This window comes from Plectropomus leopardus, chromosome 23 (genome assembly GCF_008729295.1).
Source record: "Plectropomus leopardus isolate mb chromosome 23, YSFRI_Pleo_2.0, whole genome shotgun sequence".
Lineage (NCBI taxonomy): Eukaryota > Metazoa > Chordata > Actinopteri > Perciformes > Serranidae > Plectropomus > Plectropomus leopardus.
The window spans coordinates 12,973,333-13,001,175 of record NC_056485.1 but is presented as its reverse complement, the minus strand read 5'-3'; the positions used below and the strand labels follow the sequence as shown (position 1 = coordinate 13,001,175).

At 39.1% G+C, this 27,843-nt stretch overlaps 2 protein-coding genes across 4 annotated transcripts in view; both read right to left on the bottom strand.

Moving 5' to 3' along the window:
- Positions 1-19,967, bottom strand: part of neurl4 (neuralized E3 ubiquitin protein ligase 4) — a 64,959-nt gene extending 44,992 nt beyond the window's left edge. Inside the window, exons 1-20 of one of the 3 annotated variants that reach the window (XM_042512249.1) lie at positions 19,803-19,967; positions 13,065-13,593; positions 12,155-12,220; positions 11,578-12,071; positions 10,480-10,591; positions 10,303-10,391; positions 9,383-9,455; positions 8,674-8,947; positions 6,626-6,807; positions 6,216-6,301; positions 5,951-6,113; positions 5,623-5,833; positions 4,269-4,345; positions 4,004-4,118; positions 2,845-3,014; positions 2,585-2,713; positions 1,900-2,045; positions 1,507-1,725; positions 330-428; positions 60-212 (exon numbers count right to left, since the gene is read on the bottom strand). In XM_042512249.1, the coding sequence (XP_042368183.1) occupies positions 60-212; positions 330-428; positions 1,507-1,725; positions 1,900-2,045; positions 2,585-2,713; positions 2,845-3,014; positions 4,004-4,118; positions 4,269-4,345; positions 5,623-5,833; positions 5,951-6,113; positions 6,216-6,301; positions 6,626-6,807; positions 8,674-8,947; positions 9,383-9,455; positions 10,303-10,391; positions 10,480-10,591; positions 11,578-12,071; positions 12,155-12,220; positions 13,065-13,593; positions 19,803-19,967 (3,552 nt within the window). The remainder of the gene's footprint in view (positions 1-59; positions 213-329; positions 429-1,506; positions 1,726-1,899; positions 2,046-2,584; positions 2,714-2,844; positions 3,015-4,003; positions 4,119-4,268; positions 4,346-5,622; positions 5,834-5,950; positions 6,114-6,215; positions 6,302-6,625; positions 6,808-8,673; positions 8,948-9,382; positions 9,456-10,302; positions 10,392-10,479; positions 10,592-11,577; positions 12,072-12,154; positions 12,221-13,064; positions 13,594-19,802) is intronic. The other 2 variants (XM_042512251.1, XM_042512252.1) reach the window with 2 other exon arrangements.
- Positions 19,968-20,683: 716 nt separating this feature from the next.
- shbg (sex hormone-binding globulin) lies at positions 20,684-27,110 on the bottom strand. The gene is given in 9 exon segments (XM_042512336.1): positions 20,684-21,144; positions 21,675-21,879; positions 22,515-22,651; positions 22,799-22,955; positions 23,744-23,905; positions 24,099-24,218; positions 24,220-24,289; positions 24,969-25,066; positions 26,430-27,110. Coding segments are annotated over 9 exon segments (1,179 nt in total). The 5' UTR covers positions 26,532-27,110; the 3' UTR covers positions 20,684-21,016.
- Positions 27,111-27,843: the final 733 nt, after the last annotated feature.

Sequence of the window (27,843 nt, the reverse complement as noted above, 5' to 3'; positions counted from 1 at the left end):
AATGTAACGATGCAGTGAATAACGGTGAATGCAGTGAATAGAGAGACGGGTGCTCCTACCTCTCTGACGGGGGTGCTGTCCTCCTCTCCTTCGCTGCAGCTGTCTGAGGAGAGCGAGGGCGCCTTGACACTTTCCATGTCCTCCATTAATGAGGAGCTCACAATGGACACCGCCGTTATCCGCCCATATAGGTCCAAAACTGCATACACATTCTGCAAAGAGACAGGGAGGTGCTGAATATCAGTGTGGGGCCAAGAAGCTCTGTCCAGTAGTGTGTGTGTGTGTGTGTGTGTGTGTGTGTGTGTGTGTGTGTGTGTGTGTGTGTGTACCTTGGCTACTGCAGTCGCTGCAGGGCCCATGTCTTCTCCATCGATGAAGATGTGCATGGTGTCGTCACTACACCTCTTCACTCCCACACGGTTCCCAACCTAAAAAAAAACCCATCATGTTCAGTGAAAAATTAAAACAACTTTGGGATCTTTTTTTTGTCTTCAGAAAGAGCACAGGATCTACTGACATGCTGAGTACTACAAACACACACTGTGTATGGTGAAGAATGCTGACATAAACTGGTGACTGAGAACTCTTCCATTGTTTTGTGCATTATACATATATGCACATATTTCATGAAAATCACAAAAATAACCTGTTACTAATTTAATTGTGAGTAATTGACTTAATGCAGTATTTTGTGACCATCAGATATGTAGAAAATAGTTACAATCTGTAACTAATGATTATTTTCACTGAAAATTCATGTTTAAATTATTGTCTCAATTTATCTATTAGTTATTTGGTCTATAAATTGTCAGAAAATGGTGAAAAATGTTTCCATAATTCTTGAATGTCTTGTTTAAAAATAAAATATTCAGTTTACTGTCACAGAAGAGTAAAGAAACCAGAAAATATTCACAATTAAGAAGTTGAAATCAGAAAGTTTTGACTATTTTTACTTTAAAAATTTAGTAAAACAATTAGTCGATGATCAAATTGATGCCGATTAATTAAATAGTTGAGAACTGGTCAATTAATTGTTGCAGTTCCTATAGAAAATAATCGAGATTCAAATCATTGGACTTGAAGATTAATGGATTAAATAAATTTAATAATCTACAGCCTTTGTCTCCTTGAGTAGCATAAAACAATGTTTTTGTGTTGCTTAATGACCTCATTTCTCTCTGTGACATGTTAAATATTAATGCTGTTTGACCTGAACTGTGAGTAATCCTTTTTTTTTGTGACCGCTAAACTTTCTCCAGATCTCCAGACAGCAGTTTTAAAAAGCATATTTTACTAAGTGCTTTCAGTTATTATGATATAAATAAGAAATAAAAAAATAGAAAGAAGGATAAGAGAGAGGAAATGGTTCATATAGATAAAGAGTAACAGACAAAAAAAGGTACATTTTGAGTTTTAAGATGTCAGATTTCAGACTGTGATAACATCTTTGTCTGAGTGAATGAATCTAAGACAGAAGACGAGATCCTAGAGGGGACTGCAGCTTACCGTCAGCCGGTCTAGCGAGCAGCCGTAGTTCTGGCGCTGCAGCACGCCGTTGCGACGGACCTCAGAGCCGCAGAGCAGCCAGGTGACCTTGGTGCGGAGCTGCGGGAGGGAGGGGGAGAGACCAGACAGCGGGCAGGACGGCAGCTCTGGGGGTGCCAGGGTGGTCAGACCGATATGCAGCGAACCGCACCACTGCTCATCGACCTCATCAATCCTCACCTGCAGAGCACAGAGAGAAATCAGGAGAAAGAAAAAAGCTAGGGGGGGGATATAATTCAAAGAAAATTACTAGCATACGCAGATACAGGGATTTAAGGAATTCATGTGCATGTTATCAAAAATTTGACAAGATAGGAAGCACATTCATTTTCAGAGGCCCTCTTTGTCGTGTACCTCAAACAGCTCATCTGCTTTGAGCTCCTTCGCGCTGAACACGATGCCGTGAGCGTAACCGCCGACTCTGACGCCCTGACAGCCATCGCCAAGCAGCACCACGTTCTTACCATGTTTACTGTGGAGCCGATGGGCAACGCCTGCTACTAAACACACAGAGAAAAGAAAAAAAGAAACATGGAGATGAGGCTAAGAGGACAATTGATGTTTTCTACTATTACATTTTTTATTTCTCTACCTTTTACCTTTACTATCAGACAAATAAATACTAAACATATAAAAGTGTTTTAAAAACAATACAAGAGCTGCAAAAATAGTCAACTAATCGATTTGTGAGTCGCTACCTATTTTTAAAATCAGTAAATCATTATAGTAATTTTTTGTGCAAAAATAGTTTAAAAAAAAAAATCTGTTTTAAGCCTTGCAAATATGGAAATTTCTGGCTTTCATTTGTTTCATACTATATTAAACTGCCCATCTTTGGGTTTTGGACTGACAGAAAAGGACATTTAAAGACCTTGAGAAACTGCAGGGGACATTTTTAAACATTTTAACAAAATCTTGTGTTGGTTGAAACTGCTTAAAAGTGGACTTAATTCCAAAAGCTTCTGATCTAAAAAGATCAGCTTTTGTTTTTCATGTTTTTTAAAGGCTTTGCAGACATGAGTGATGAGCTGATGTGTACCTGGTGAGTGGATGGGGAAGCTCTTCTCAGTGATGTTGCTGGTACAGAGGCTGTTGTCCAGCGGACCTGAGGAGCTGGTGATGGACACTTGAACGCACTGACCATACAGGTCGATCACAGCATACACCTCTGAGACAGAGAAAGACAGGGAGACAGAGACAGAGTCAGAGAGACGATGATGATAACTTACAGTCTTGACTCAAGAAAGCTGTATTTGAATCATATCTGGCTGCAGCACAATCCTGATTTCGTGTCTTTACCTGGTGGCAGACCGGTGCAGGCGACACCTTGATCCACACCGTTGATGTAATAATGGAGGTCGCCGCTGGCTGAGCGCATCATGCCGATTCGTGAGCCTGTGGTCAGTGAGTCCAGGTCACAGCCGTAGTTGTTGCGCATCGTGTTGCCGTCCTGCATGATGGCCGTTCCACTGTAAAAAAAGAGGGAAGGTAAAGAATAAATACATTTTTTAAATTCTATCAATGATTTGAAATTCCAAAAACATATTGTGTTTTACAGTTTTGTGAAAAATTCCTTTTATGCGTAGCTCAACACTTCAAATATTTATGGACATATAACCTAAAAAGGAGAGTTTATATCTTATCTTTATCTTATATTTTATTCATGTCATATTTTATCCCTACTGTTTATTTTTCTTGCACTGTTTTATATCTTAGACTTTTATTTTGTATTTTGATTTTTACTTAAGCTTTTTACTACCAACAATTGCTTCTGTGTAATTGTTGGGTATACCATAATAAAAAAACTTGAAAATAACAGGTAGGTGTGTGTTTTAAGACCTTAATAAACAGCAAAATATACAAATATATGGTAATACAGCTTTTGAGTCCCTTTGGAAGGAAGCAGCTTGTGTTGAGGCACAAGCATAAACTGTCAATACTCAAGTTGCTCCATATGTGACATATGTTAAAAATGTTATTTTTTTGTTTATTTATTTATTTTATTTTCTCATTTTTATTTCCATTTTCTGCTGGGTAGCTTAATTTAATGCAGGGTTTTATGTAGGGTAGGTATTTATAAGCATTTTGCTTCTGCCTATACTTTTTCAGTCATTATCACCGTACGTTCTGCACTTTATGCTGTTATCAAAAATATATATGCTTATTATAATTCCTTTTTTGTCTTTACCATGTTGTGTGTGATGGCTATATAAAAATACTACTACTACTACAAAAGCAGATTTTTTAAAAAAATATTATTATTTTTAAATTAATTTATTTATTTACAATTTAATTTCTATTTCCTATTATTACTATTGCTGTTAGCATCTTGTTATTATCTTTCAAATGTCTGCCATGTAAGAAAAGTAAGTTATACACTTATTTGAAAACATTCATAAAGACATCGCAGGGACAAAAAAATCGGCTCTTGAGTTTTAATATTCAAATAGTGTTCTACCTGAGCATCCAAGTGTCATAGTCGATATCAGTCATAGTGTTGGGAAACTCCAGCTCGTCGGGCCTGATTGCTGTCACTCCTGGACACAGAGAGGGGAGGGGGGGATCTGTGATGACTACAAATGAAATACATTTACACGCAACATCTACAATGCTGTCACAGAGATAAATGTTACGGTAACATAGAATAGCTTTTATTATCATTTTTGCCATTTACCTCATTCACATGTCTAAAAAAGAGGGATGGACATAAAAGAAAGCCTCACCTGCTTCTATTGAACCCGACCAGCGGTCCACCATCTTCTGAATAATGATTTCAAACAGCTCTCCATCTCGAAGGCACCTACAAGGTCACATGAAAATCCAGAAGCAGCTTCATCACAACAAATTCTCTGAACGCCATTTAATCTTAGCTGTAGTGTCATCACGATAATAGAATTTCTCACTTTGAATACCTTGATAATAGTGATACTCTATACCATATTCGATACCACAGGGAAAAATACATATTAAAAGCAAAAAAATTCTATCAGGCCTGGAACACACTGCATGCGTCGCCGAACTGCAGCGTGTTGCACGCTCTCTGTATTCACACTGGCAGCATTGTTGCTGTGATGCTTCTGCAGAGCTTGCTGCTGCTATGAGATCTGTATTTCCACAATTATAAGTACATATTCCGCTCATTTATTTATGATTTATGAAGCCGTGCAAGCTCCTGCATTGTCAACAATGTGGTCCTCAAAATGTTTCAAAATAAAATGCCTTGTGTCAATAACTGATGGGATTCTGTTGACAAAGTTGTCAGAAGACTTTTATTTTGAAACAGAAGCAGAAAGGTTTGAGTAAAACAGATGTATTTTTATTTCCTGACCTCTGTGACAGAAGGGAGAAGACATTAAAATTGTAAAAATAAAAGATGGTATTGAGTTAATACAATTATAAAAATACCATTTTCACAGTCTATTGATGATAACCACGCATGACAAGTGGAAAAAAATCGATTTCCTCCATGTGCTGCGGCTGACAGACGCACCTGACCAGCACTGCTCACGCAGGCAGTGTGTTCCAGATGTTAAAAGATAAATATATAACAAAGGTTTAACAAGACAACAACGACTTTTTTTTGTCTTGGTTAGTAGCAGAGAACAGTAGAAAGACTTTAGTAAACATTAACAATTAGAGAAAGCAAGAGTAAATTGTAATAAATCTGCATTATACAGGTACTCTAATTAAAAGTATAGTGATTTTTTTTCTTTATTTTTTGTATCTGTTGTTTTTATAGCCATAAATTAAAAAAGAGAAAGCGAAATTGATATTTTTGACAATATTCGCTGTGTTTGAGACAGAATTGGGAGCTGTTTCAGAACAATTATGAATTTCAATAACTCCTAACTTTATCTAGACCTGACTGAAGTTCTCTTTTTTTACCTGTTGGTTTATACCCCCGTAAAATATCATGTCAAACTCGTCTTTGTCTGGCTCCCTCAAATACTTGTGCTTACTGCCTTTAAAAGATTTTACAAGCAACGCCACCTAGCGCAGGAGTGGCCCGACAAGCCACACAGCATTTCTCAACAGCATTTTATGGTCCGCAGGTGATATGATCATGCATTTCCTCACCTGTTGGAAATGACAATAGCGTCGTTGAACTCGCTGCGGCAGTTCTGACGAAGGGCGGTGCGTCCCCCGTTGGTGATGACTGCGTTAGTGCCATGCAGGTGGTGGAAACGCAGGTCATTGATCGTGCTTGCTCCTCCTACCGAGCAGGGGCTCCCCGGGGACATAGCTGTGGGGCCCTCTGAGCTGTCCTCTGGCAGAGGTGGGAGGTCCACTAACAAAAAAAAAAAAAAGGAAAAGGGAAAAAGATAAGACGTTCAAATCGCTGAAACATATTTAAGCATCCTAACCGTTTCAAATGGAGCCTTGTCTCTCTTCCGCCATCTCTCACCCATGTCATCCATGATGGTGGCCTGAGCAGCTTGGCCATAGAGGTCGACCACGGCATAGACGCTGGGAGGGACGTTCCAGGCGGCCGGGCCCTGAGCCACACCATTTACAAAGAAGTGGAGGCTGCCGTCTTCTTTCCGCACTACACCTACTGTGTCACCTGCCTGCAAGTGAGAAGAAAGGGTTAAAAAAAAAGGTCAGAGGTTATGGAAGGAGGATTGAGGGCGATGGAAAAAAAACGACAGAGAGTGATGTTAATTACTCACCTTCAGCCGGTCCAGGTTGTGTCCGTACTCGTCCAGTATTGTTGTTCCATTGTGCATTACACCATTCCCCGTCATCATCCACGTCCCTGGAAAACACAGCAAAAAAGGTTTTTATTCTCATTTTATGTGCAATATTCTGATTTTATAAGCAATATTCTTTTTTTTCTGTATACAGCCTTTCATGTCAACGCATATGTAGGTACTGAGAATGTATGCTTGGACTGGATTGTGTATTTGAGTCTTTAATTCTTATTTTATTGAGCTCTTTTTGGGTAGTGCAACTAAATTTTGTGTTATATGCCTTAACAATGACTATAAACGTATTCTGATTTTCTTTTGTTGTAAGATCCAAACTTGCAGATTACTGTTATATAATCCAACTTTCATCAGGTATCTCAGATGTGTTTTACCTGAGCGCAGGTTGGTCATGGTGGAGGGCAGCTGCAGGTATGCAGGGTTGTGCGTTGTGACACCGATTTCGATGGAACCTGCCCACTTGTCCACCATCTTGTCGATGCGAACCTGGAACACCTCGTTGGAGCGCAGCGGCCGGCTGCTCAGGACAACGCCGTGGTTGAAGTCATCAGTCGCGCTGTGGAAGCAGTGTTATGAGAATATAACTGTTTACGTTTAAAGTGCTGCATGTAGAAGAGTTCACTCATTGCAAAGTGTTTTTTTCACACTTATATTAACTTAAAACAGCAGATTCCAAAAACCCTTAGAAGCTCTAACACTTTCCAAACATAGAAAAGTTGGTCAGATGAGTATAGTGTACTTTTATACTTTCAGCTACTCAGCTTGCCTCTCTGACAAGTTCATGCACCGAAATTAACATTTGGTGACTGAAGATGTCAAAAATCCAGTAAAATCCCTGTTGTTAAAGGCTGTTTTATTTATATTTAGAGGAGCAGTGTTTAAAATTTTGGGAGGTTTGGTGGCGTCTAGCAGTGAGAACTGCAGATTTTAACCAGCTGAAACTTCTCCTGATTTGAATTCCTTCAGTTTTTATAGTTCCAGAAGTTTTTTTTATGGGAGACGAATTATCCACAGAGGTCTCCAAAACACACCAGTAAAACAAAGAATAAAGCAGTTTCACGTTAAAAAAAAATCAGTACTTTCTGCGGGTGCTCGTCACAGAAGGGCTGTTAACTATGGTGACTCTTAAAAAAAAAGTGGCTTAATATAGAGCCAGTGCTTGGTTTGTCTGTTTTGGATTCCTGTAGAAACTAAGGTAACAAAAACACGCTGATACTAATTTTCAGGTGATTATACACTAAAGAAAATATACTTAGAATGACATTCCATTTCTTCCAATTTATCCTCCTAAATCCAACACACTGGACCTTTAGATGCCATTGTATATTGAAATGCTTTGTTGCCCAGTTTTATATTCATTCTATACTGCTTTAATTGTATTTGAATGTCTTTGTGTTGCATTTTGTATGTAAAGCACTTTGGATTGCCGTGCTGATGAAATGTGCATTTAAATATTCTTCCCTTGCATTTTTGCTAAAAGGTTCAGTGGATTTCACTGGACCACAAATCAAGAAACTTGCCTTCACTGCTGATGTGTTTTTAGATTTGTGGAAAATGTAATGATAACCTACAGAAAAACATATCTTAACAATGTCTGTCCAGTTATATGCATAAAAAAAATGTGCCGCAGAGCTCTGGCCATAAGACAGTTATAGAAATGCCTTTAGGCTGCAGCTGGGTGTGTATAAATCATTGAATGGCTTAGGACCTAAATACATTTCTGACCTACTTCTTCTCTACAAACTCTACAGATCTTTCAGGTCATCAGGACCCGGTTAGCTGACTCTTCCCAGAGTCAAAAGTTGTTTTGCTTTAGCAAAAGTTTTGCACTACATAACAACAGCTTTCTGCACCTCACTGTTATCTCGTTTGTATATTTTGCATCTACTGTTATGTTATTTCTTATGTCTTTTTATGTATTGCACTCTTTATCTCTGCAGTCTTCCGACTGCTGCACAGCAATTTCCCTCAGAAGAAATAAAGCTCTATCTTATCTTTTCGTTAATATTTAGTCCACCGTTAAAACAAACTGCCAGGACTGAGATTTTCACCAACTGTATCTACATTTACTCTTTCATGACTATGGCAACCTTTTAACCAAAATTGCTCCTTTATTTTGCCTTTTACCTGTCTTTTCATCATTATTATTTTCATTTTGATCTTTATTCACTTGTTTATTTTATGCCTTTTTATTTTTCTTAAGCTAGCCCTGTCTATGAAATGTACTGTATAAATAAACTTGCCTTGCAAAAAAATGATTAATTAATTTATTATTATTATAAATTATTTAAGAGCATTCAAGATGGATTTTTTAAGCTTTAAATGTAATCTGTCAACAAAAACAACTACAAGTCTAAATCGAGCATGTAAAAAATAAGAATGCCTGTAATTATTTCAAGAGAATTATGGGAGTTGAACTCACTGTGGCCGCAGTGCTGTCCTGCCGTCACTGATGATGGCGGCCTTCTGACCACAGTTGGGGTGGAAGAGCAGTCGGTCGGGCCCCTCTGAGTCTGGAGTTAGGGACAGAGCCGGCCTTGGCCGGCCCACATCGGGTGATAAAGCCCTCATGATGGCGTTGTTGCGTCTGAGGCGGTCACTGTGGTTGTGGTTGTGGACTATGGTGACTTTGACAGCCATGCCGTAGAGGTCGACCACACCGTAGACCACGCCGGGAGTCTGGGCCGCCGCAACACCTGTGAAGGACACAGAGTGGTTGGGAGTGGAAATGAATTACACTTTCTCCACAGCCAACAGTCTCAGTTACAGTATTTCTGTCCAACTTGTGTTTTAGGTATTGACTACAAATCTAAAGGTTATACATCAAAATTCACATCTTAATATTGTTGCTGACGCTGCTAATAGTTTTAGTTTGTAGCTATGTAGTCATTAATTTTAGCCACAGCAAAGAGTTTCTTATGTAAAGCATTATGGGATCACGTGATAATAAAACATTTCGAAAAAAAATCTATGTATTCATGATTCAGCACTATTTTTCTGTTTGGAGCTGATTTGTTAGGTGTTTCTCATTCACTCATTTATAACCATCGCCCCCCTATCACTTCAACAACCCACATCCAGCCCACCCTCACCCAACTGTGAAACCTATGAAACATCTCAATGCGCCTCACCTTGGTCGATGCCATTGATGTAAAAATGGAGCGCTCCACTGGCTTTGCGCATCAAACCTATGTGATCTCCCTCCTAAAAATGGATGAGAAGAGTTATTGGAGATTGTAAAAAAACAGAAACACTCACAGAGTAGGTGGCACAGAGAAATGCAGGGTTCCCACACTTTTTCATGGGCAAAATGTAAAAACTTTTCAATGACTTTTCAAAGACCCCAATCCAAACTGCCAAGTGTTTTTCAAACACATAAGATTCAAACTCTGTTCAAACTTAATTTCTATATTCCACGTGATGTGCTCCAGAACTGATGGAAATTTGAAAATCCAACAATAATTTATGTTTCTTCAATTTCTGGCTGTGTCATTCTGGTCACTTTTAAAGAAAACACGCTTTTCAAACGGGTTTAAGAAAAAAAAATTGCCAACAAGTTCCAAGTTTTCGATTAAAATTTCGAAAAAGAAAAAAAAGAAAAAAAATCTCTGTTTTATAAAAATCACCAAAAATGTTAAAGTAAATAAATTCTACAAACCCATTTCTTTAAAAAAAATAAAATAAAATTCAGATCCAAAAAGCACATTTTAATTTTCTATAGAAATTGCGTGAAATTTCTTTTTAAAATGTGTGATGTCAACACTTTAAAACATAAACAAATAAACAAAAACCAAACCATCCATCTGACAGAACCAAAATATTGTCACATATCGATGCATACTGGAGCTATGTTACGTCATCAGCTATAGAAATTAAAATTTACATTATGTTACATAATTTAATACACACAACACATTTCCACGATTTTTTACTAGTTCCATTACTTTTTCAGATCTGTAAAATGTGTTTGTCAAATTCCATGACTTTTCAAGGTTTTCCCTGACTGTGAGAACACTGGAAACGTGAGTTTAGTCCGTGTGCCATCACAAACCTGAAGTTCATCGAGGCTAAATTCACAGTATTCCCTGCGGGTTCCTTTCCCGTTGGTCAGTATCCCACAGCCACTCATCATGATTGTACCTAAAACAAGCAGCCAGAATGATATCAGTCATTTCACAACCATCAACAGTTTTGGTTTAACTTTCTATGCCTCTTTGTGTGTGCTAACCTGAGCGCAGATTGGTCATAGTTGCAGGATAGTCCAGGTTGTTGGGATTGTGTGTGGTCACGCCGATCTCTATCGAGCCTGACCACTTGTCCACCAGCTTATCAATGCGGATCTGAAAATGGAACAAAAATGCATTTAAGCTTTTCTGGTGCTGACATTTTTTTCTTCCCTGTTCTGCCTCAAGCTCAGAGTAATAAATAGCATCAGACCGCAAGGCATGAAGCGAACACATGGAGGTTATGTGACTACATTTTGAAAAAGAAAATACACTGATCTCTGTATTTGACTGTTTCAAGTACGTACTATAAGCACCTTAATCTCTTCCCCTCTGTGGCTAACATTAGTGTATTTTGGAGGCTGCAGTCACCTGAATTTTAAGCTAGAGTGATGATGGTACGGGTAAGGGTTTAACTGGTACCAAACATGCAATCTATCTTTTCACAAGGCCGGTAAATAACGCTCCAAAGTCAGTTTAAATTTTGGCAAGGGGAACAACTGGCATGTCCATTTCCACAAGTTTCTTGATAGATACCCAGACATTTGCAGATTAACCCACTTTGTGCTAGTCCCATTGACTTTTAGGCAAAAACAGTACAAATGTATGAGTTTTGTCTATTGTATTTATATGCATTGGGGTCCCTAAACAGTCTTGAAACTGCATAAACCGGGACTGACTGGGAAGCTGAGACTCTTGTGGATTTAATGAGCCCAACTGTATTAATGTGTGATGTTGTTTACCCCCACTGCAGCCGTTTCACTGCAGTGAGACCCTTTTGTGAAATGGTTATCACTGTATGACATGACCTAATGTAACCTATAGGATGTTCAAAGTCTCGTTAAAATAAAAAGTAACAAACTACAGACCTCAGGATGCACTTTGCATGACGTTCCTTAAGGTCCCTTTGATTATTATTAGTCATTATTTTCAGCTCTGTTGCCGAGTGATCTGTCAACTACTCCTCAGATAAACTGTGATATTATTTTACAATCACCCAGCTCTACTCAACTAACAACAACAGAGTATAAAAGTCGCTCTTTGGCCGTCACTGCATTATTCATGTACTACATGGCAGTACTGAGTTGTGTGATTATAAGCACCTCAAACATCTCGTTGTGTCGGAGCGGCCGGTTGGTCATCACCACACCGTTGTTGAACTCGTCCAGCGGTCTCCTCCGCTCCGCTGTCTTGTTGTTGTTGCTCAGTTTGATCAGTGTGCCACATTTCTCGTGGAACAGCAGCGCGTCGTTGGTGGTCATCGCACCCATCACCGCCGCCGGCCCGACTCCTCCGTTACCAGCAGGACTGTTGTTAGTGTTCCCACTATCTCCAGTACCTCCACCACTTCCTCCTCCTCCGCTACTACTCCCCCCTGTTGTCCCTGTTCCACTGTCGCTGTTGACTGCACCTCCTCCACTGCTGCTCCCCCTGTCATTTCTAGAAGAGGAGTCAGATCCTGAATTTCCTCCTCCGCCGCCACTACCTCCTGTTCCTCCTCCACCTCCACCATCCTCCCCTCCGCCCTCATCCTCAGAGCGGTAAAAAGATACTATTGCGTTGTTGAACACGTCAAAGAGCTGGTGCTCCGTCAGAACTGAAGAGAGAGAGAGGAAGAGGACGTCAATACAGGTCATGTTGCACAACGTCCATCAACCGACCTGAGGAGGACTTTCTTACCCGTGTCCGGCTCCAGGTTGTTGGGGAACTTGTCTGGTCTGCTGTGACTGCAGCTAAGCTCAGGCACTGACAGGGAGGAGAGTAGAAAAAGGAATATAACAGGTAAAAATAATGAATCCCAAAAATTTATTAATTTCACAATAATCAAGAAAAAAAATCATTCTTCCCAAACATGACTATTTTTTTAATGTTAAGTTAAAAAGTTAGATAACCCATTTCAAATGCTGGAAAAGAGTGGAACACCTGTCAAATAATTAACATATTATCATAAAGGTTTCCAATCAGTATGGCTTGAAAAAAGCTTGTTCTTTTTGTGTAATGTGATTGGATGGTAAACGTGTTGTTGGTTTTGTCATCCTGATCTTCATGATGTCAATGTAAGAAGCATTTCAGTGCACATATTTAAAGGTACACATTGTGACATTATACAATGCAATGTTAAAAAAATAATAATAATAATTCCTAATATTCTACTACCCATGTCACAACATTTTTATGATTTTTGAAAGATTGATTTAAGACATTTTTATAACAATTAAGTAGGGATGCGCGTCATCAGTATCGGCAGATATTGGACAAAGTCAACATGTACAAAACATCAACCCGTAGTTGGAGTATTTTTCATATTTTGCACAATGTATGAATATTACATACACTGATAAACATTGTGTTTTATGTTTCCATGTGCTGGAGGGCCATCATGATAAGAGTATGCATAATATGATGTTAATTCAACTACAGAAGAGACTTTATGATCACTAAAACTAGGTGGGGAAAAGTACATTGATATCAGGAAATAATCCAATATTGTGCATCCCTAAAATAAAGCCCTTTTTATTATATTAATGAATTAAATGACTTTCAAGGCTTTTTAAGGACCTGCAGGAACCCAGTAAAAAGGCACCCCTACCTTCATCTCCATTCATCATTCCATTCATTGCTGCCACATTCATCAGTGCCGTGATCCCCGCATCCTCCCGACCTCCACGCACCACCACCTCTTCCTCCTCCTCTTCCTCTTCCTCCTCCTCCTCCTCCTCATCCTCCACCTCCTCGTCCCGCTCTATTGTCTCTTTCTCCGCAGAGGGTGGCGGAGGCTCACAGCTCACCACCGTCACTTGAGTGCACTTGCCGTACAGGTCCACAACTGCCCAGAGCTTGGGCGGCAAGCCGCTCGCTGCTGCACCGCAGTCCTGCCCGTTCACCCAGAGGTGGAGCTCCCCGCGGGAGCTGCGCTGAATGCCCACCCGGTCGCCCTCAGCAAGCTGGTCGAGGTCCCGGCCGTACTCCTCCAGGACAGAGCGGCCGTCACGCAGCACCGAGCAGCCCGACACGATCCAGGAGCCGCCCTTAAGGCCTGTGGCGCTGCTGGGGAAGTCCAGCGCGGCGGGGTCCAGTGCCGTCACACCAATCTCAATGGAACCGCTCCAAGAGTTCACCTAAAGGGGGGAATAACGGAAAAACTCAATGAATATTTACATCAGTCTGTAATTTATCATAAATAATGGTACATTCACAAAGCGTGATAGTTTTTAATATTACTGACACAGCCTAAAGTGAATCTTATAAAGATGTAAAATTCAGACAATCTGGCAACTATGATGAGTTGTAACAAAAGTTGTCAGCAGCTGTTACTCTGATCACAGAAAGACTCTGATCACAGAAAGAGTGCAGCACTGTGCTAAAAACTGCAGGTAGATATCTATGGAAAACAAAGTGCGCCTTGTTGTATGATCCATCGTGTTATTTTTAGTCACTCTGTCAGTAAAGAACATCGCTCAGGGAGCGCTGCTTTGAAAACAAAGCAGGACAGTGTGCGAGCACACAGTGACAAAAAAAGAAACTTGACGCAAACGGAGCTGTGTGGTAGCAAAATGTAGCACCAATGATTGTCTAGCAGTATCCAAGCATTAATAACTTGTAATACTGTGTGTGTGTGTGTGTGTGTGTGGGGGGGGGGGGTGTGTGTGGTGTGTGTGTGTGTGTGGTGGGGGGTGGGGGGGGGGGTCAGCCCAGGTCAAACTAATTCATTTCTCATCTCTCAGTTCACCAGTACCAAACTTCCAAAAATAGATTTACATAATACATTTTGATGCGGAAAGGTAGTAGAGTGAACACGCTGTGCTATATTTAGACCAGGTGCAAGAGACCAGATTAAAGAACTTAACAGAGCGTAGGGCTGCGACTAATGATTACATCCATCGTTGATTCTGTCGATCATTTTCTCAATCAATCGATTAGTTCTTTGGTTTATAAAATGTCATAAAATAGTGAAAAACCTGAGTTTCCAAAGCCAAAAAAATTCTAAAATATCTTGTTTTGCCTAAAAATATAACCAGTTCACTGCCATAGAGGGGCAAAGAAACCAGAAAACATTCACATGTAAGTAGCTGGGATCAGGGATTTTTTTTTTACTTTCTCTCTTTAAAAAAAAAAAGTCAAACGCATGAATCGATTATCAAATTATTAGCTGATAAATTTAACAGTTGACAACCAATCAATTAATCGATTAACTGTTGCAATTATAACTGACAGTATGCAACATTTGGGGTCATATTACAAGTGTGCATTTTTCACTAATTTCCTCCTATCTCCTTTATCGTGTTTTCTTTATTCCCCTATGTAGTGTGTGAAACAACCATAATAGGTTTGACTGCAAGCGCTCTCATGAAAACGCAGATACCTATCAGGTCTTTGTAATGGCAAGAATCTGGAGATACAACTCATATCACGATACAGGGGTTATGACTCAGTATATTGCAATATACTGCTATATTATAAGCAAGTTGATTTATTGCAATTTTTTTTTTAAATCTAATTTTAGGAAAACTGTTATTGTATAAAGTTTGGCCCTACATATGCAGAACAAAGTTTGCTTTTATATGCAACCAGAACAGTGGGATCTGCATTTATAATTGCAAAATTTTGTGCAGTTTGAGCAAAAAAATTATCAATAAAATAAAATAAGTAAATACATAAAATTACAGGAGTCTTTTGGCAAACAAATTAAGAAGATACTAAACTGTAAACAATTTAAAATTGTGTTATTTGACATTCAATATAGTTTCATATAACAGTATCATAATACTCAAGCGTATCTATATTTTCTTACACCCTAATGCTTATGTGGTCTAGCTGGAATGATTAAACCTGCGCACACACAAAGCAAACAACATCTGAACAAGCTTCACCTCCATGATCTTGCGTTCCACCGAATACTCAAGACATGAAAACAAACAATGAAAACATGAAAACAAATGTTTTACTGCAAAACTCCTTTCGTCTTTGCATGACATTGGAATCATATCACATGACAGGCAGCCGAAGATATCCATGTCTTCCCCGAAACACAAAACTCGACATCAGCTCACAATAATGTGATACTTTATTGATCTCTGGCGGTCGTTTCTATGTTTCATGCGTTTTGCCTCCATGACGTGGACGACAGAGTGCAGAGTCAGCTGTACTGTGGAGCAGAGTCGGTGCAGCTGCTGGTGATTCACAGTCCTGCTTAGAGACACTTCAGCCCGGCAGATGCTTGCCGACAAAGGGGCACGAACCCACGTCATCCCACTGAGGTGCAATCTCCTGGCTCGCTGCACTCCACTCGCTGCCCCGCAGAGAAAATGAAGTCCAACAAAAAGCCATGCGGTTCGTTCCTCGAGAAAGGAAGTCAAAGGTTCTCGGAAACTTTAACATCAATCTTCAGCCGCTTTCCTTTTCCCTTTTTTTCACTCGGGTACTCCACAGGACTCCAGCTGAAGTTGGCAGAAATCCACCCTGATGACGTGACCTTGAACATAACATTGACGCCTGACCAGCTCCGGGGATGTTTTACTGCAGCTCACCTCCGTGCCGAGGAGAAAACAAAAGATTTCCTCTGAGAACAATATCATTTTTAAAAATATCGTCTTTTACGCTGCCTCCTCTCCTTCGTCTGCTCCCGTGGTGTCCTCCTCAGCTCTGTGGCAGGTGCTACGTAAGTAAGGCAGTGTGCTACGAAAGCCCGGGTATCTGGGTTAACAGATTTAGTAGTAACTCAGCCTGACCGGGTCGCTGTGTGGAGGAGACAGACATCTCCTTCTCTTGCTCATTCACTTATGTAACAGCAGCCTGTGGGTGTCTGCCTCTCAGTCTCTCAGTCTCTCTCTCTCTCTCTCTCTCTCTTTCTCTCTCTCTTCAAAAAACCAATAACTACAGGAGGCATGTCGAGTATGACCGCTGAGCAGCTTCTGAAGAGAATAAAAAATTAAATGCATCAAAAGCAGTGCCAGAGAAACACTAAAAGGTTTATAGAGTAGAAAAAGCATCTCATCCAACAGACCCTGCACACAGAGACAAAATGTAACAGCTGAACTCTGTAGGGGGAATAAATTAAAAATTTAACAGGTTTACTGCCATGTAAAATATTAACATGATTATGACGAAGAAATGTATTTAATATAGATATTTTTACTAAGTCTTATTACAAATCTAAAAAAAAAAATAAACATGTTAGGCTTTGAAAACAATTAACTAAAACCCTCATACTTTTACTAATTTTATATTATATTTTATTTTGTTTGTTTGTTTTCTTTCGTCTGACTGTGGATCCTTTTATATCTATATAATTTGTATTTGTGTATAAAGTCAGTATATTTGAATGTTGTCAAAATTAATAAAAAATCATAATGGCAAAAGAGAAATTGCAAAATGGCAAAGTGCAATATCCAAAATGCAGGAGCTGCACATTTTTGATAAAGGTAAAATGTGTCAAAACATACAGTTATAAATAAAAAGCATAAAGCAAGAGATACACCAGCTAACAAATCATATTCCAGATGTATTTTTGCTTAAGGATATTCCATCTGAAAAGATTTTGGTTATTAGATATGATTAAGAATTCTGTGGTTGTCAATTACAGTTCAAGAGGCAACCGCGGAGAAGTGCAATATTTTATCAGAAAGTCACTCTTATGAGACCTCCTCACATTGCATCTCTATAGTGAATCAAACAGTAAAAGCAAACTATTCCCCATTTTTCTCCGAACTCCCTTAAGGACCTCTTCTTGAGAACCGCCGCTCTAGATCACTTGGTAGACCGCAGCCTTAAACACAAAGCCTAAACCACTGACAGTGTGCCACAGTGGGCAAACTACTGGTCCAATAAATCATTTCATGTGTTCGTCCTATTGCACTCATTTTCCAACAACCATTGTAGCTCAGTGCACAGCAGACAGGATGGGCAGTCATGCCAATCTTGGTGCCGTGTGATGGGAAAGTATTGATTCTCAGACAGGCTATGCATGTCATGTCAAAGCATGAGGCTGTTTATGAGAGCCCTGAGAGCGCCATGAGCGATGGATAATCATTTATATACAATTAGTGCTATTAAACCACGTTAGCTTCACTGGCTCACATGCAGCTCTGTCTCATCATGGCTGAATTTCTGAGAAACCTGACTATGTGTCTTGGCCATACACTGTCATTCGGAGGGTGTGTGTGTGTGGCCCAGTTGGCACTGGCACAAGCTCCAGAGCTGCCATGTTGTTGACAAACCCAGTAGGGTTGCAGACTGCAGAGGCCATTACAAGAGACAAGCCACCCTGTGCTGATAACAGACAAAATGTAAACACGGTGCACAGGCTTCGATATGATATGGAGAGGCCAGAGTCACAAGAGAACGCAGCACAAGACACAGATAAGCACTTATGTTTAAGTGACATGAAAGCTTTTAAAGTCAAGATGAAGGAAGTAATAATTTCATTTGTTCATTCAGCACACCTCACAATAATAATAAATTGAACAGCATAGTCAGCCAAGTGAAAAAATGAACATACATCAATGGAACAGCCTATATGTTAACTTAAAGAGACATTTTAAGCAATATTTCAGGACAAACATGTATTTTATATTGGTTTGATAAGAGAAGTAGGCAAGTATTATGAAGAGTTAGCTGTGGCTGTATCTTACTAAATTTGTTACTGGTTGTCATAAAAAAAATGCTATCTATAAAAACTGGTATAAAACAGAACTTATAAAACTAGCTACAAGTCAAAATTTATGTTTACTTTATATCAAATTGTTACATTCACTTAAAATTTACTCATATTTACAAAATTCTGTGAATTTGATGCAACTTAAAAATGACTAGTTTAATTAAATCAATCATAAGTTTTAGCAACTTCAGTAAACCAACTTTACTACTTTGCTATGTATTTGCATTCTGCTGGCTGCAAACGTGTCAATCATATTTGTATTGTCATTGTTATGGTCATTTTTAAGTTGCAACAACTACACAAAATAAAGTAAATGCAGCTACATTTCAAGAAAACTTACCATCTGGATATAAAGTTTAAATAACTCAAGATTTATAGTTACATTTACTTTCTTTATTCAAGTTTATTTTAAGTAAAATGAAGTTATATTGAATTGTTAATTGTTAAGTTAAGATTTTAGGTAAGAAGTGTTTAAGAACTGCAGTAATAACATAGTAAAATAAAACATGTACTCCACTCTATTCCCATATTCTGCTGGTATTTCTTTTGTGAAATATCTCAAAATTGACAATTAACTTAAATAAAAGGGGGTGGCTGTGGCTCAGAGGTAGAGTGGGTCGTCCTCTAATCGGAAGGTCAGCGGTTCGATCCCCAGCTCCTCTGGACAACATGTCGAAGTATCCAAGAGCAAGCAAGCAAGATACTGAACCCCAAATTACTCCTGATGCTGCATCATCAGAGTGTGAGTGTGTGTGTGAATGATTACTGAGTAGCAGGTGGCACCTTGTATAGTAGCCTCGGCCACCAGTGTGTGAATGGGTGAATGTGACATGTAGTGTTAAAGCGCTTTGAGACTAGAAAAGCACTATACAAGCATAGTCCATTTACCATTTAAAAGCAAATGCCCCTGCAACGACTGTAAGAGTGTATGTTTACAGATAGCAGATCAGTGATTAATGGGTCGTACCTTTTAGTGGTCAGCTCCTCATGCATTACACACGCAAGTGCAACCTGCCACTCTGAATATTACTATTAACACTGGGAGCAGATAGCAGTGGCTAATTATACGCTTTTGTGCCAATTTCGGTTCACACATAGCCTTTAAGTCGCTATATTAGCCCGCTCGTCTGGTATGAGCACTGCAGTATTATTAGCCACCAGGGCAGACAGGCAGGGAGGCTGACAGGCACCTACAGCTATCACCCTCTAAACAAAACTACACAGAGCTTATTAACAATATTAATTGAGCTCCTGTGGTAACATAAACAACAACAAGTCCTTGTCAACACACGACGGAGCCCTAAAGCACCTTCCACAAACGCTAGCTAGTCTGAGCTCACGCTGCTTGCTAGCGGCTCATTAGCATGGCTAACTGACGGTACCAAGGCAACACAAGCAGGCTACCGTTAGCCGAGTGATCCGTTTAACATATCCACACGCAAAATAACGTGGTAATCTTACTGTACGTCCTCGATAAATCTCCGACGGTGTATGCATTGCGCCCCCGAACAACCGTAGTCGCTGTCACAGTGAGCCGCCCCGTGTGGGGGGAAGCCCCTGACTGCGGACACAGACAGACCCCCGGCCCGTCCTGCAAGCTCTGCTCCCGCATTCCCGCTGCTCCCATCCCCGCTCTGGAGGAGCATCAGCGGCGGGCCTGCTGTTGTTTACCTTCTTGTCAATGCGGACGGTGAAGACATCTCGGTCCTTCAGCGGCTCCTTGCTAAGCACCAGGCCATGGTTGAACTCCTGGACTGGCTGGTTGCGCCGGGCGGTTCGGTTCGAGTTGGACAGGCCGATCAGCTTTCCGCTCCGCGGATGCAGCTCCGCCGCCATCTTCAGTGGGCGGCCAGTATTCACGACAGTCGCAGTTTACGACAGCAGCTGACGTTACGGCAGCCGGGAGATTACCGCAATCGATCCGATTGAACTGTACCGCACCCATTTCTGTAACACTAAAAAATGACTCATGACATCATTAATTTTAGGCTTGACACTCGATAATAAATTATTAGATTGTTTTAAATATAAATTTTAACAGTAAATTTACATTTAATATTAAGAAACTGAAGGCTTTATATTTTATTTTAGGCCTATATCTGGCTTAAATCAGTGTTTTTTGTTTTTATTTTAGACTTTGGTCAAATAACACCTAATGTGAAGTCTGTTGAATATAAATACTTTTGATTTTAGTGAGTGAACGTTTTATTTATAGTTGTAAATACCCATATGATGTAAGAATTTACTGAAACACTTTCCTCTCAAAAGAAAAAAGATCTTGATTTTTATTCTAATTTCTTATTTTACCTGAACCTAGTGTTATTTTATTATTAGAGAAGCATCATAGTGGACAGTATGACTAACATGATCTTTAATAATCCACTAGAGGGAGCAAAATACATGTCTTAAATCTGTCTCAGGCATACCCCACTCTGTATCTGTGTTTTATCACAGTGTTTACATCTCCTTAAAGCCTGGAGACCTGTATTTTGCCTTAAATGCAGCAGTAATATACATATTCATGGATAGCTATATTAAAAAGAATCACATTTTATTTACAAACATACTGGTGTACTTACCATGGTCACATTTCTCAGATTATTCAGCATAGTCTATTAAAATGAGGGCAGTGGGAGAGAAATTTATAACACATTCATATTTTATGGTAAATTCTTCACATTTTAGGGGTAAATTAGTGCAAATACCACATACAACTACAAAATTATAATAAGAAAATATAGTTGTTTTAGGGTATCATTATGCTCTCTTTCATTTTATTTACAATTAAGCACTTTACACACATTGTATTTTTTTATGTCATTTGGGCCCAAGGCCATCCACTGCAAACACTGAGTCCACATATTGAACATGCATACTTTCATGGTTTATGCAGGGCAGCTGTAAGAAGAGATTGACATGTGTTTGACAGCTAAATCCAGATCCAAATCCTTTTCTTGAACCTGGATCTTCTCCAGACAGCCTGTCAAGAAATGGGAGCCAACGTCGTCCTCACCTGAAAAATGAAAAAAGAAGAAAAAGACAACACAAATTACCTTATTACACACACAATGACACTCCTTGTCTGATCTAATCATTAGATTTTCTGTATGGGTATATATCATATTATTGGCACTTTCCAAAATTTTTATCTTTGAAACCCAAACAAAATGGTTTTGAAAAACATGGGGAGAAAAGGCAATGACCAACTTGGTAGGAAATGTCCCACATATTGCAAGACATTAGTAAAAGTTGACAAGAAAATTACCTAAAAAGAGCTTTCAAATAGAGGGAGGATTATTAAAAAAAAAAAATCAAAAATAAATATGGAAAAATGTAAAAAAATTATATTCTACTTAAAATTATTTTACAAAAATATAATAAAATATATAAAATCAATATATATTTTCATTTTTAGCACTTTTTAGGTAATTTTCTCGTTTGTTTTGGGGTTTTTTTTTGTTTGTTAAATTGCTTTTTAACTTCTCACCATGCTTTTGAGAAAAATCAAACCACTTTGCTCAGGTTTCAAAGGGTTAACCTCACCTAGTAGACCTCCAATGGCGAGATTACCCTCTCTCCATGTGGTCAGATAACCAGGGTGGCTCACGGGACTGATAAGTAACGTAATCATCTTAGATTCATCTTCATCTTGAAGCACTTGCAGAAAATCTGTGTGAAAGTTTATCACCAGTCTCTTCAAAGTGTCTTTCAAACTGATTTTTTCTTTGCCGAAAGTGAGTGTGACCTCCTGCAAATTCAACAAAAAGACAGAAGAAATAACTTGACATTACGCTGTGGATAAATTCATAGCAGTCTCCAATCTGTTTATGTGATGGGGATAAGTGGAGAGCGGGGTCAGTTGGGACATTTATATATCAACATGAAATAAGCTTAAGTTAATAAGTTTTTTGGACATGCCTGGTCTATATGAAGTTTATGCAAGAGGCTTTTTTCCTTGTTTTTTTCCCACTTTTTGTTAATTTGTAAAAAGACAGGAACCATAAACAATACTATAATGCAGTATTTTTTGTATGTAGCATGACTTAAAAACTGTATGGAAGAAGTAAAATAACAAAAGAGCCAAAAATGTACTTACACGTTGTAGATTTTAAATATGTGAATACAATTTGAGAAATAGTTAGAAGGTCTCTACTTTGAAGGTGAAAATGAAGAGGGTGTGGCTGAGTATGAGCATGGTGAATAGCATAGTTGCTTTCTGACTTGCTAAAAAGGCACTGTTCCCCTGTCGCAACCGACCCCGCTCTCCCCTACATGACGCACATGTTCATGTAAGAAAACATTACAGTGCCATGACAAGTTTTAAACAGATGCTAGGTATTATTAGCAAATTCATTTTGGCTCATGTCTGATTGATGTGCGTACCTTTGTGTTATTATTGGCCACTAAAGCGAACATAAGCTCTTGCCCAGGAGCCTTGAGGCTCAAAATGGTCCCATCCATCTCACTAAAATCTCCCCACAGTTCAGTCTTGACCCCAAGATCTGCCTCAATGTGGAAAACTGCAGACAGAAGAATAACGTGCAAAATTAATCTGAATGCAACATATAATAAATAAAAGTATATTGCTACTAGTGATGCCATGCAAGAATGCATCATCCAGGAAAGCTTGTTATTATATCTTGTATAATAGAGCACAATGTTTCCACCTGAGGTGTTAAAAATGGCAAATCCAGTGCCAGGGAAGAAGCTGCCAGGTTGGACGTTTTGATAGCAGGGCCAGAGCTCCTCCGCCTCTGCCTCCCAGGGGACGCTGAGGTTTAGCCAGCTGCCTTCCCGCACACAGCCGTCCATCTGCGGCTCAAACTGTGGCAAAGAACGCAACTGTGTTTTTAGTGGAAGGAACTGCAAGATGATAAACATGGACATTTAACAGTGGTACAGTTGAAATCTGACAAATTTGCTGATCACATCGTGTTAAGTCTCTTTCTGTGTTTTTGCGATTTTTTTTTTTTTTAATAATTCTTCTTTTTTAGCCATTTGTTGTATTTTTTTTAATTCAGAAGTTTGGGGTGATTTGTTGATATTTTTATAACTATGATTTTATTGTAAGTCTTTCTTTCTTCTTTTTTTAAAAAAAAAATTGACCTTTGGTAGTATTTTTTCTTATTATAATTTTGAGGTTTGGAGTGTTTGTTCTGTTTTTTTTTCTCTCTACTTTTGTGTTTCAGGGTGTTTTTTCTAAATATTTTTGAGAATAATTTTTTGAGTTTTTTTGAGTCTTTTCCTGATCATGCGTACTTACTTTTACCTAGGTAATATTTTCAAATGCAGGAGGGGTTGTTTTTTTACATGTAACCGAATATTTTCATAGGGTGTATTAGTATTTTTAAGTAAAGGATCTGAATACTTCTTCCACATCTGCAGTCATAGTACCTTTGGGACTTTTTGTGTTATGAGAAAACTCATCAGCTTCATGAACAGTTCATGATTTTTTTTTCTGTATGTTGAAAGTCATGAGAATCATTACATGAGGCAAAGGAAAATGGACCAAATAACTAACAAATTACCAAAATTTTGTATCTATTGAACAAGAAAGATAAAAGAAAATGTAAAGCCATGTAGAATATCACAGGTGGATCGATACAATATACCTGAACAATCATCCGTTCCTTGTTGATCAGGATCCCACCAAGAGCCAGTCGGAGTTTCCCTGAAATCACCTCTTCTGTCTGTTCGGACTGCAGGCCCACCACCAGCCTATCGGAGCTGTCCACCTCCAGAATCACAAACTTTTTGTGGTTGCTTACCTCCAGCTTTGTGGCGCAGGAGCACAAGCAGAATTTAGACAAAAAGTTACAGCTGTGCGACACATAATAAGTGATTATTATTATGATGTTTAGAATATTATGAGGAAATTTCACTTGTTTCCAGTGCAAAATAACTTGTTTCTGAGATTTATTTCAAGACACTGATTCACACACACAAAAAACTACACTGCACACTCACTGTGTGCCATTTTCCATCATTGATCTTGGGGCCGCCTTCCACGCTGATGAGAACGTCTCCGTTGCTGATCTGCATCAAGGGGATGCCATTTATCAGGGACAAAACAAACCAGTCGTCCCCCGTTTTTGGTGTCTCCGTAGAAAACGGCACCTTCTGGGTCAAACGTCCGTAATTGAAAGGATGACTTGATACTGCAGAGCAGGAGAATAGTCAAGGGTTAAATTCAAGAGAATGCTGATGATTCTCCCCAGTCTGATTAATTGATCTTGAGCTGATTTTTAAATCTTAATGCCAGCAAACAATACTTTTTAGCAAGACCAGTGCCATGTCAAGGGAAAAATTGGAGAATAGAATAAAGGGCTATGTAATATTTTTATATTAATATGTTGCAATTTCTAATCTTTATTCAACTGCAAATTATGTCCCCAAAGGAAATATTTGTCAAAATGTGTTTTATATTCGGTTACATATATCTTAGGTTTATATATTAGGTTATCAATCATTTTGATTGCAGTAAATTGTATCTTATGGACTGAGAGCAATTGATCTTAATATTCTATTTTCTTATGTATTTGTATTTGTATTATTAATCAATTAAATAAAATAAAAACAATAGTTGTTTGTATCAAGACGATATGCCACGCAAAAATATCACAATACTAAGTTGTGTGGATTTTTCCTTCTACATCTTCTACATCTGTACTTGCTGTTACATATTCTCCCCAAAGTCTCTGAATGTTTTTTGCAAAAGTTTTTAATGGTTTTATTTTTCAAATACTCAAAAGCCCTTCTGCCTCCTTCACCACAGAGTTTCGGTGAGCGGTTGCTGTGAAGCCTTCACGGTGGAGTGGTTTGCTCCTGCTGACGTACCTGCTGATCTCACTGAGGTTTACTGTTGTGTGGATCAGTGGCCTCCAGATGTCTCTGTCCTGGCCAAGGTAGACGGTCGTCCCTCCTGATACTTGTTTCTGGAAGACACGGAGTTCATAATGTTAAATCGTCCCTTCAGTTTGTTCATTCTTCCACAGCTGACAGTCATTAAACCCTGCTTTTGTATTGTCTTGTCAGGTATTTTGATTGGTTAGTGGTTAAAGCCAGGAGTGATGATTTTTATTCACTTATTGATTCAACTTAATGATCTTTTAACGAGGGGAGTGCAAGTGGTAATGAAGTGCAAAATCAATGTCAAGTTGTTGACAAGACATTATCCAGCTACAGTATATCAGTATTTACTGGCTATCATGAAACCTAACGGAGGAAAAATTCTTCAATGGGGTAAAAACAGCTGCTGGGGGTGTGGTGGAAACGGCGCTTATTTGTCCTTCCACAAACTGAGCAAAGTCCTAAGTCTAAATAAACTATTATTAGGACTTAATAGGATACCACTACTGGTGTCTGAATGGCATAGAGTATGAACTGATTCATATTTTTTTTTACTGGTTAATCAGTGTTGGGGCAGCTGATTTAAAAGCACAAGCTACCAACTATTTCCCACTGGAAGAAGCTGAACTACAGCAAACTACCTTTGAGGGAAATGTAGTTTGTATAAGTAGTTGAGTGTTTTTTAACTCAAAAACTCCAATTTTTCTGATTCTGGCTTCTTAGATGTGAATGTGTTTTGGTTTCTTTTTTTCCACTGTGACAGTAAACTGAACATGTTTGGTTTGTGGATAAAACGAGACATTTGAAGTCATTATCTTGGGCTTTATGAAACACAGATTAACATTTCTTCACGTTTTTATGACATTTTATAGACCAGGAAACTGAGTCATTAGGAGAGATTAATTAAGAATGAAAATAATCATTACTAACAGCTCTGCATCAAAAAGGGCCAATAGTAAAAAAAAAAAAAAAAAACACAATTAAAAATTAAAAACAACAACAACAAAAAAAACCTGTCATCTCTTTTTATGACTGAAATTTGTTTGGTGTATTTAAAAAGGCAAAATAAATTACTTCAATCCCTATACATATATACATGTAGTCCACTACTAATCAATGCTGTGGTCAATATTAGGGTATTGTATTGCACTTTGACTGCATCCCTTCCTCCAAAAACATAGAATTAATACTTTTTAAAACACATTTTCAGTTACTTTTCCTAATTGTACAGTGCGCAAAAACCATATCCACAGGAACCAGGGACTTAATAAAAGCTACAGAATTTTATATTTTGTGATTTGTGCTTTTTTATTGTTCCTTTATTTTTGAAATGGCCAATGGGCACACATACTGTTTAGACTATAAGACAGAGATTGGCGAATGCATTTTTAGGCAACACACATATCATTCCAGCGCATTACATTTGTGGCTTTGCATGTGTGAACATACCTTGCCCCGTCCATTCCCCTGCCCCTCGACTCCCCATCCCAGGAGAGTGAGGCTCAAAGTGAGCAGCAGTCCACCTGCCATTGCTTTCCAAAACACAGCCATCCCTCAGTGCATTCACCCACCCAGGCCTCCCAGTGTGCACTCTCCTCAGCCCTTGGGTGGTCTGCTGACTCCAGCCTGAGGTGTTGGTGGTGGGGCGAGGAGCAGAGAGACTCTGCAGCGGTGTGTGAAGCGTGGGTGTCTGCTGGCACACACTTGTGGGGTCCAGAGGGCAAATATGCCTCGGTCAGTGCAGGGTATCGATCCCCAGGAGGGAGTGGCTGCCTGGTTGTGACCAGATCTTAGACAGAGATAATAGATAATAGGGAGAGGAGAGTGTAGAGTGAAAAATGTCAGTTAGGAGCTGATATAATGTTTTAATAAAGTGTACATGTACATCAGACTGTAAATCTCCTGCCTTTAGGGGGTGATTCATGCAGAGTGGACACTGCAGGCCAGGTGAGTGACCTCAGTCAGACCGCTGATGAGTGTTTACCCATTACACAGGAACCTTGATTCCCCACCGCTGGATTATGACTCAGTGTGTGTTGTAGAGTAGGCGCAGAGAGATGACAGTAAAACCGTGCTTTGAATCACAAAATTTCTTTTTTCTCTTCCGCTGGCTGCTTTCCCATTTAAAGGTCTCTTTCCAGGAAGGCTGTGATAACTGGGGAATACTGGGAAAAGGCGTTAAACACACACACACACACACACACACACACACACACACGCACACACAGAAAGGAAAAATCAGTAAACAATATGTTATTCAGTTGTTAAGTTTTGAAGTTAATCTGAAATGTCAAAGTACTCATGCAGTCAGTCTGACACATGTCTATGTTGGGTATTTTTTTGACAGCAGACATCTTGATGTCTCAGTGGGAAAAGTACAGGTGTAAACAATAACATTAACAATGGCTGCATTCCATTAAGCTGAGTGAGCCTGGAGTATTGTGTCACTTTGAGCACCGCAAACCGAGTTCTATCTAGTTCTCTACAGCCGATATCTCCAATAATCGGCAACTCACACCAAAACAATCTACACTGATAAAATGCAATAGGTAAGAGAAAAAGCGGGCACTTTTGATTTTTGGGTGAACCGTCCCTTTAGTGTCATTACTTACACTTGTGTTTTACATGTTATTACAAATCAAAGATCCTTTGATATGCAAATTAATGTTGTTATTGGCAAGAGAGCACTGTACCTTTAAATCCCAACCTCCCCAGGGCCACAAATGCACTAGTTTTCCCACTTGTGACATTTTATAATGAATGCTTTGAAATAATTTTTCGACATGTGAAATGATTTCATTGACATTCAGTTTTCAATTAATCTCTGACATCATATTTTGAGAGTGCAAAGTCGAGTGAGTCA